Genomic DNA, 9,931 nt, shown 5'->3' with positions numbered 1-9,931 from the left:
GTCAGGAGCCCTCGCACAGTTCCAGGGTGGCTGTCAGGAGCCCTCGCACAGTTCCAGGATGGCTGTCAGGAGCCCTCGCACAGTTCCAGGATGGCTGTCAGGAGCCCTTGCACAGTTCCAGGACGGCTGTCAGGAGCCCTGGCCCGCTGCAGGCCGGCCGTGCCCAGCCCAGCACCCCGTGCACGCAGCCCCGAGCGGCCGCGGCTCCGCGAGGTGCCCGTGGCAGGGTGGGTGAGGTGGGTGTTCAGGTCCTTCCAGCCCAAAGCACTGCAGGGTTCCAGGTTCCAGGATCATCCAGTCCGGCTCCTGGCCCCAAAATCCCACCCTGGGTGTCCAAGCCCTCCTGGAGCTCTGGCAGCCTTGGGCTGTGCCCATCCCTGGGGAGCCTGGGCAGTGCCAGCACCCTCTGGGGGAGAACCTTTCCCAAAATCCAACCTGGCCCTCCCTGGCACAGCCCCAGCCCTTCCCTGTCCCAGAGATCGGAGCTGCCCCTCGGGAGGAGCTGCAGAGCCCAAGGAGTCTCCCCTCAGCCTCCTCCAGCTGCACAACCCCAGTGCCCTCAGCTGCTCCCCCATGGCCCCTCCAGGCCCTTCCCCACCCTCATGCCCTCCTTTGGAGGCTCTCTGCAAGCTTTATAAATTATTTTCCCTGGACAGTCTTCATCCTGGCCCCACATGTGTATTTGCAGCATTGTGCAGGTCTGCACTTGAGCCTTGTAATCGCTGTGTTTGGGTGGATCCCAGCAGAAATCACAATTCCCTCAACATTTTAAGGTCATGTTTCATGCAAGCCCCAAGGGACTGGGTGACAAGGCTCACTCATCACCCAGCAGACTGCTGGTGAGTTGTTTTTTGTGAATAACAGCGTGCAAAGACTCAGATGCTGGTTCAGTGACAATCCCAGAGGAATCCACAGCACTCTGTGGCAGAGTAGGAATAACAAAATGAATTCTTGGCAATCCCTGTGAATTCTGGATGTGTCAACAGCATCGCTGAGGTTGGAAAAGGCCCCAGAGGCCACTGAGTCCAACCTGTGACAGCAACACAGCATCAAAACCAGCAAAATATCTGAAAAACCAGCCCCAAAAATGGGACCAGTGAGGGTTCCTGTGGGAAGAGCAGAGCCTGGTCCAGCAGAGCTTGTCCTGCCCTCCCCCAGCCCAAGGCAGGGGACACAGGGGTGGCAGCAAGAGGAGCTGGCCTGAAGGACACAGGAGACACTAAATGGAATTAAGGAATTTGGGCAGGGCCTTGGGGTTGAGCTGTCATTGGAACAGTCACAGAATGTGAACGGTGAAGTGGTCACAAGACAGACAGCAGAAACCAAAACCACCCCATTTGTTCCTAACAGAAACCCTGTGATTTATCCCACACATCAATGGCTTGTGAATCTTTGAAGGCTTTGGGGTTCCTCCATTTCTTTCTCCCTCCACTGACATATGTGGGAAAATTTAGAATTTGAGGCACCCCAAGATATCTGAACTGACAGCCAAAGGAAAACAATCAGAGATGCTGAACAGTCATCAATAAAAATTCTGTTCTGGTCTTGACCAGCTGCAAAACAAACGAGCACGTTGCTTTTGTTGTTCCTCATTTACTGCTGGTGGAGGCTATTTGGACACACACAGTTTATATTTTAGGGGGATTTCAGAATCCTGGTTCTCAGCACAGGTATTACTGAATCAAAAATGACTGAGAGAATTAATGTCTTCCTTTAAAAACTCAAAATTTTGTACCTCACAAACTGTCAGTGCTTAGCAGCATCCCTAGGAGATGTTTTTAAGCTTTTCTCTTCTGAAGGAATGAATGTTCTCCATCCCAGTGATGGTAAATCATGGAATGGTTTGGGCTGGGAGGGAGCTCAGAGGTCTCACTCCCCCCTGCCATGGGCAGGGACATGGCCACTGTCCCAGAGCTCCATCCCTGGCCTTGGACACTCCTGATCACCAAATGAGACATTAATTACACAGCAAGCAGGGAGCAAAATCTCAACATTCCAAAATTAAAGCTTCTAAGAGAAGATCTGAGCAGCCAAAGCCCTCAGGTGCACGAGCTCAGGTGAGAACGGTGCCAGGGTAACCCCAGCCAGCTTTATTCCAGCACTGGCTTTGCTCTTGCAGGGATCCCACTGTCTGACTTCCAGATTCCATCACCTCTTGTCTTACAACAAAGAAAATGTTTTGTAGGACCTGAGGAAAGCCCCTCCTTGTCCCTCACACGTAAATACATCAGCTATAAAGACACAGCAGGAATTTAAGTACCTTTCCAGGGCAGAGTTTTGCACTCTGATCCTCCCTGAGTGCAAGATCTCTTCTGTTTCCTATTCCACACCAGTATTTCATTTTCTGTCTCGCAGAACCCGACCATCAGCGTGTTCAGGCTCTGCTGGTTTTCCCTTCCCCACATTTCCCTGGCACTGCTCCATCCCTCAGCCAGCCCGGCCAGCCAGGCCAGCCACTCCAGCAGCGTTTTCTGCAGGTGTCCCTTGCAGCAATTTGATGTTCTGTGCTCTGGCATGTGGCAGGAGCTGCTGTGAGCTGAGGGAAAGCAGGTGCTGCTCTCCTGCTGCTGCCGGCTCAGGGATTCCCTGTCGGGAGTGGGCAGGGGCAGCCTGGAGAGCAGGGAATGCAGGGGGTGCTTCACACCTCCGGCAGCTGCTGGAATCACTCCTGGGGCTGCAGGAGAATTTTGCTGCCTTAGGTTTGGTGCACAAGCACAGCCCATGAAACAGCCCAACAACCCACAGCAGAGCGTGGGGATATCCATGAGGCTGGAAGGCAGCAAATATCCACAAATCAAGGTTTTTCTGACATCACGAGGAAACCTCAGAGATTCCCTTTGTTTTCTCAACCTGACCCATGTTTTCTCATTTTTATCTTTTTCAGTCAAGGTGATCTGTTCTAGGAACTTCTTTAAGTTGAAGCCCCTGAGCTAGGAGGAACTTTTCTATTACCTTCCTCATTTTCATTTAATTGCTGGGACCTGATTTCCAGATAAACAGAATTCAGGATAGGGATTTCTTCCGTGTCCAGCTGTTCCAAAATTTTGCTCCAATAAGGGCAGTCATTCACAATTTTAATTCTGGGAAAATACATTCCCATGACCAAATATTGAGTAAAAGACAAATTAGCTTAACGGTGAAGATAATCAGGATGTAAGAACAGGACATAAATTTCTTTAGGTTCTGAAATTTGTCACGTGAAAAGATTAATGACTGCTCACATTTAAATGACAGGATTTAACAAACTTCTACAGTCTTACATTTTACCAGATTAGTCTCATTTAAAGAAAAAAAAAAAAAAAAGAGCCAGACTGGGGGGTAAATTGCAGTATATGAGGCCATGGAGTGGGATACAACTTTTGTATCCCAGCTTTAGATTTTTACCTCTGGACTCAGCCCCTGCTCCACCACAGTTTTCTGTAATTTGGGAAATACTTGTTAGTCATAGATGCAATAAACTCTCTAGAAAGTTCACCATGGACAAAAAATAAAAGAGTGAATGTTTATTTTAATAAACAAGTACACTGAGTAGCTAAACAACAGACAGGAACCAGAATTGTACAGAGAGGGATGAAAAATAAGCACTCAAAATTCAGCTACAAAACTGGGAGAGTCAGAGCAGTGCCTGGGAAAGCTGAAAAGCTTTGGGAAAAAACAACTGCTGAAGATTCTGGGTAAAGGAAAGAAAACATTTGAACAACAAGGGGGAGAGACTTGGGGCACGGTCAGAGATTTGAACTTCAGCCATGGAGACAAACATCCGAGGTTGGTGGTGGGCAGCAGCAGGAGCAGCTCTGCTGCGGGGACAGGAGTGGCAGCCCCAGCTCGGGAGCAGGGAGAGCAGAGCTGGCACCCCAGGGCAGGATGGAGGAGAGGCAGGCACGGGCAGGGCGAGCTGTCCTCAGCACGCCCCTGCCTGCTTCACGTGCAGGGCCCCTCCGCTCTTCCTGCAGGGAGAAACACGGCGTTGCACACACAAAGCTGCACCAAAACCCTCGGAGCCCTTTGCTGACAGAGGAGACACCGTAATGTTCACACAGACATCAGGGCACTCATCTGTAAACAGCTTTCCTTGCAAAATTACACATTTCATCCATAAACCCAAGACACTTCCAGCGCCACTTCTGAATTTGTGTGTGACCTGCGTTGGGTGCAGGTGCTTTGTCAGGTCTCTGCTGCTCGTTGGACTCTTTCCTGTCCAGCTTCACAGTTTCTGCTGGAATAGGAAGCTGCTCACACAAATATCAGGGTATTTTTTAGTGCCTGAACCTTACAGTACCTGCAGCAGGTTCCTCACACGAATTTGAATTATTTTTTAGTGTCCAACTTCACAGTGCCTGCTGTAAGTTGCTCACACAAGTATTTGGGTCAGTTTTTGGTTCACTATTTTACACGTCCTGCCAGAATAGGAAGTTGTTCACACAAATATCTAAGTGGTTTTTTAGTGTCCAACTTCACCATTCCTGCTGGAATAGGAAGTTGTTCACACAAATATCCAAGTGGTTTTTTAGTGTCCAACTTCACAATTCCTACCAGAATAGGAAGTTCAGACCTGAATGTCTGGTCATTTTTTAGTTGCCTATTTTGCACTTCCTACCAGAATAGGAAGTTCTCACCCAAACATCACCATCAATTGTTCTTTAGCTCAGTTGCACATCATCAGTGGGAGGAACAATCAAAGATAAAGCACAGGAGCAGAGCAGCACCAACCCTAAAGAACCCAGCACTTCTATGGGGTGGAAATCCCATCTGCTGAGCCCACGGCAGCTTTTGTGTCCCCGGGGGTGTGGGCAGCTGAGTACTCACAGCACAGCCTTGCAGAAGGAGCATTTGTTGTTGTAGGTTTTGCCGTCGGAGCCGCAGTAGGGTTGGTAGAGCCTCTCACAGTAGATGGGCCTCCCCCTCTCCAGCCTCTTGTACTCGCTGCAATCCACCTGCAATGAGGGCAGCCCTGAGTCCCACACCCTCGGGGCCACACAGGGGAAAACCTCACAAAAAAAGGCTTTATAATACCAGGCTCAGGCCTGCTGGGGGGGCTGGCTGCAGCTCATCTGCTTGCACCCGTGAGGAAAGTCAAAAGAATGAAAAGTCAGTTAACACAACGTGAGAAAAATTGGTTTGCACCTGCAAAACCAAGAAATTGGTGCAGTGAGAATCAGTGAAGAAGATGTGTAAACAATCCAAGAGTAAAGAGGTTTGGTGGAGGCACAAAATCCCATTTAGTGACCAGTGAACTCACAGTGTATTGTTATCCAGTCAGGTTTAACAGAGTGCCTTTAGAATTGCTGTAAATATGAGCTAAGTGAATAAAAACTGGCTTTTTCTGCATGAAGAAAAGGAGCCCTGTCTGCTTCACTGTGACACCTCCTCCATGCACATAAAACATGAATATATCCAATTTTGGGGCAGCACAGCCAGGGAGGTGACACCACCTCTGTGGGCAGAGGCTGAGCCCCAAAAATGAAACATTTCTGCTCAGAGGTGAGAGTGGGGCTGCCTGTGACAGGGATGGGGTCCTGGAACAACACAGAGGAGCAGAGTGTTGGGGTTTTTATTATCTGATCACAACAATGAGTAAATCCAGGTGGGATCAGTTCTCATCCAGCCCTTCCCTGGACACTTCAGGGATGGGCTCCACCTCAGCCCTCCCATGCCTGACCATGGAGAAATTCCTGATAAATTCTGCAAATACAGCTCCAGCTCTGTGTGTGGATGAATTTTCTCTCCCCACCACTGCCCACTCTGCCAGGACCTTCCTGCTGACCCCAGGAAGGATTTTTATTCCTTGGTGCCTCACTTTTCCAGACATTGACCCCAGAGTACTCAGAGAGAATGAAAATCTCCAGGTACCTGATTTAGGAGCTAAAAGTCATCAAAAAAGCCTTATAGGGTCATCATCATCAAATAATTTATTTAATTATTTTAAATCTAGATTTCTCTGGGTTAAAATTTGTCCTTGCCCAATTTCTTGCCCAGAATGCCAAACAGGTGAAAAGACCTGGAAGTTATCAGGTAATTCTATGGAAACCCCATCCCAAACTCAGGAACTTTCACTGAAACCTCAATAAATTTGCAGCATTTAATTAAAGTTTAACATGCTTATTTTCTGACCTCATGTTATTATACTATAATTTTTTACCTCTTATTCTATATTTTTATCCAGGAAAAAAAAAAAAAAAGGAAATCACTCACCTCATTCTGTGTGGCAGCATCTGCAGTGGAAACTGAGCCACAAAAGAGAAAATGAAAAGCCACAGTCAATGAACACTCAGGTGCAAACCAAGATGATTTCACTCAGCAGCTCTGAATCTTTTACCTCCTTAATGTCAGCACAGTGCAGTGATTAGTGAGGTGTCAGAACCTATTGAGCAGAGGGGGTTTGGTGCTTTATTTACCTCAGAAACTTCTGGCCCCTGTTGGGACAGCCTCTGCTGGAGGGGGAACGTTGTTCACCACAAAACCACTGACAGCCCAGCAGCCAGTATTATATTTACTGTTATCATGTTGTTTTATGTTTAATGTCCAGGATTAACTGCTGCTTGAGCACGGGTTTAATTCCATGGGTTTAATTCCATGGGCTGGGGTTTAATTCCTGAGTTTACCAAGAGCTGTGTGTGGCTGTGAGCAAACCACACGTCCCTTCTATATCTATGTTTCCTGTCAATAATGAGAATTAAACACAATATTGACTGTGAATAACAATGATAACACAATTTGGCTCCTAATCCCACGTTAGGAAGTGTTCCCCTTGTTTCAATATGGATTTTAAGGTGACTGGCTCCTATTTTTACCTCGTTCCTCTGGAACAGAGCCCTGTCCTCAGGTGGGGCTTCAAGGAGCTCCTTCCAAACAATGCTAATTACACCTCCCACAAAGTAATCAGCTGCCTGGCGTGGCTCCATGCTGCTGACACATTTCTTACTTTCCTTAGGAATGTATTTGTGCCTCTGCTGTCCCATAATCACCATCCTGGGGCAGCCAGGGGTAACAGTACCAGGGAGAGATTTCTGGGCAGAAGGAGCAGGGATGTGCTCTGGAGCAGAGCTCTAGCACTTGTTTCTTTAATTAAATTTGGATTTTTTTTTTTTATATTTAATGGTTAAACTTTCCAAATGTGCTCTGGAGCAGAGCTGTAGCACTTGTTACTTTGATTAAATTTGGATTTTTTTTATATTTAATGGTTAAACGTTCCAGATGTGCTCTGGAGCAGAGCTCTAGCACTTGTGGTTTTTTTAATTAAATTTAGATTATTTTTTTTTATATTTAATGGTTAAACTTTCAAAATGTGTTCTGCAGCAGAGCTCCAGCAATTGTCTTTCTGAATAAATTTGGCTTTTTTTGATCTTCAAAGGTTAAACTTTGCACAAAAACTTCCTTTCATAAACCTGTTTACACCCTCACATAAATACAGTTGTTCAGTATAAAGAAAATGAGCAGAAATAAAGCTCCAGGTTGGGTTTCCATCTCTATCACCAGAGGGTGACTGAGATTTCATTATTCTGGAATTGGATTTGATTTATTCCACTTCCCCCCAACCATTCACGTCTGATTTTTTCTCTGGTAAACTTTTAGGAGCCACTCTGCAAACGGAGTGAATGCAAAAAGGGTGTGGCTCAGAAAGTGCTGATTCATGAAGTTTTCAAGCAGACAAGATAAACCAGAAAGTTCAAGGAAGAGATTTCCTGGAATTCTAATGGAAGGAATATTTATTTATTTTCCTGCAGCTAATGGAACACTGAATTATTTCCATCACATTTCATTTAAACTGCAGTTTTTTCATAAAAAATTTGGGGTTGAGACAAATTTCAAAGCAATTTCTTCAGAGCTACTCAAAAGATTCTTTTGTTTCATAATTTTGCATTTAACATTTTCATTATTTTCCTTCTTTAATGCTCATAGTGCTTTTAAACTTCTATACTACCTGCAGAGGTGTGGAGTCTTTCAGTTATTTTAAATGCACTTATTTTTCCCTAAAAATACATTTTTTGCTGCAAGTTTTTAGTAAAAATAAAATGGCCAAGTAAAGGCTGAAGAAATTCTTCCCAGATCCCTCTTTTTTAGAGCAACATGCCCCTCAAATCTCTCTGCAGCCTGGAAAAATAGGATTAAAAAGATGCAATTCCCAGCTGTTTTATGTGGCCTGAGCATCACCAGCTGCCCCCTGCTTGGTCAGCTGGGCAGGGCCAGGACCTCACCAGCTCCCAGCTCCCTTCTCAGCTGGAAATGCAAAAATAAATAGATAAAACCAGGTGGTTCTGAGGCATCACAGCTCTTCTGAGCCACAGAACACAGCTCTGAGCTACACCCATCCAGGAGCAGCTTCCACCCACCCCAGCCCCAGCTGGGCAATAAACCATTATGGTGCTAAATAACAGGATTTTAACTAGAAAATCCCAATTTCTCCTTCCCGCGCAGTGCAGGAAGCACCTGAGAAGCCCCAGGGGGGTACTCACATGCCAGGCACAGAGCTGCCAGCCCCAGCAGCACCAGGGTGACCTTCATGGCTGTCCCAGAGCAGCTGAACTCCCAGTGTCCCCAGTGCCCCCAGTGTCCCGTGGCACCATTTATAGGCAGGAGCTGATGAAATGGCTGCAGTAATTAGGGAAGGTGGTGCCAGGGCAGGGTCAGTGGGATGTGTCCCGGGCACGGCAGGGCTGCTGATGGAGCAGCGATTGTCCTGCCTAAGCCCAGCCTAATTAACTGTTCCAGCCCCAGCAGGCAGGCTCTGACTCAGGGCTGGCTGCTCTGTTATTGCCGTGGGGACTCGGGGAAGGGCAATCCTGCCTGGGTGTTTGCCAAAATGTTCATCCCACAAGGGTTTCATTCTGATTTTTTGGAGCTGCTTCTGAGCTGAGCTGCTTGTGGCCACGCACTGAGCCCTTCAGCTGCTCTGGGAAGTCTGTGTTCTGCTGGGAGCCTTCACACCCAGCCCAGAGCATCCCCAGGGCTCCTTTTCCTTCCAAATGTGCCCAGTTTGGGTCAGAACCGATGTTTTGGGAGAGGAGCAGCAGAGACTGGCCAGGAAAGAGAGGAGCTCCCAGCCCCTGAGCATCCCCTGAGCTCCTGCCCAGCCGTGGACACAGGGGAGATTCCTCTGCTCCACTTCCCCATTTCCAGCACAACACGAGGGATTCCTTAAACAAACCCTGCCTTTGTTGGTGGCTTACCCCAAAAGCAGCAATTTCTGTCCTTTATGACAGAGTTCTCCCCATGGGACTGAGATCCAAAGTAAGCCTTGGGCACCTCTAACTCATCCCAAGAGGGATATGAATCATTTTGTCTTAAAGAATACAGGTAATTAATAAATGTTTAATTTCTCATCACTTAAGAGGACGAAAACCATAAATGCCATCAAATCCAAATTCCAGGATGGGCAAAGATCCGGTTGGAGCTGAAAGCCTGGAATTTTATTTTTGAATGCCCTTCAGTGGTTTTGTTCTAAATTTTTTCTTTTTCCTTCATTTGGACACCTGTTCCTGCGAGGCTGAGAGGACAAAAGGCAGGGTGGGGTTGCACTGGGCTTGCCCTGGATCCCCTGCTTGGGGCTGTCGTGACTTTGTGTCCTGGGGAGCTTTTCTCCTGCAAGGAGCATGCAGGAATACTCATGGGGAGTATTCAGGACACGACTGTGGCTGAGGGACAATGATGAGCAATGAGGCAACAGGAGCAAAACCCAAACTGTGCCGGAAGCTCCTCCTGATCTGCAGGGGTTGGAGCACACACAGCTCCCAGAGGTGTCCTGACCCTAAAACTGCAGCCTGGCAGATCCTGAGCCTGGAATGAGGAAAGGGCCCAGCCCAGTGCTCCCAGTGTCCCCTGGGGTGCAGCCCCAGCACGCATCCCATCCCATCAATCCCATCAATCCCATCCCATCCCATCAATCCCATCCCATCAATCCCATCAATCCCATCAATCCCATCCAATTCCAAAC

The 9,931-nt window shown here is 47.5% G+C and overlaps 1 protein-coding gene across 1 annotated transcript; it reads right to left on the bottom strand.

The window, feature by feature from the left end:
• Nucleotides 1-3,488: 3,488 nt before the first annotated feature.
• Nucleotides 3,489-8,597, bottom strand: LOC135280034 (ovomucoid-like). Its single transcript, XM_064387743.1, has 4 exons — nucleotides 8,454-8,597; nucleotides 6,193-6,224; nucleotides 4,807-4,934; nucleotides 3,489-3,947 (listed from the first exon to the last, which is right to left on the bottom strand). The coding sequence occupies exons 1-4, from the start codon at nucleotides 8,500-8,502 to the stop codon at nucleotides 3,902-3,904; spliced, it is 255 nt and encodes an 84-aa protein (XP_064243813.1). The 5' UTR covers nucleotides 8,503-8,597; the 3' UTR covers nucleotides 3,489-3,901.
• Nucleotides 8,598-9,931: the final 1,334 nt, after the last annotated feature.

This window comes from Passer domesticus, chromosome 13 (genome assembly GCF_036417665.1).
Source record: "Passer domesticus isolate bPasDom1 chromosome 13, bPasDom1.hap1, whole genome shotgun sequence".
Classification (NCBI taxonomy): domain Eukaryota; kingdom Metazoa; phylum Chordata; class Aves; order Passeriformes; family Passeridae; genus Passer; species Passer domesticus.
The sequence above is the reverse complement of the archived record's forward strand: the minus strand, read 5'-3'. Positions and strand labels throughout refer to the sequence as shown.

What these genes read in the sequence shown, in the direction of transcription:
- LOC135280034 (XM_064387743.1), bottom strand. Translation starts at nt 8,502, where the DNA reads ATGAAGGTCACCCTGGTGCTGCTGGGGCTGGCAGCTCTGTGCCTGGCA. An exon ending in ATGCTGCCACACAGAATGAG is followed by an intron (nt 4,935 to 6,192) that starts GTGAGTGATTTC and finishes CCCTCATTGCAG; the next exon opens with GTGGATTGCAGCGAGTACAA. An exon ending in TCCTTCTGCAAGGCTGTGCT is followed by an intron (nt 3,948 to 4,806) that starts GTGAGTACTCAG and finishes TTCTCCCTGCAG; the next exon opens with GAAGAGCGGAGGGGCCCTGC.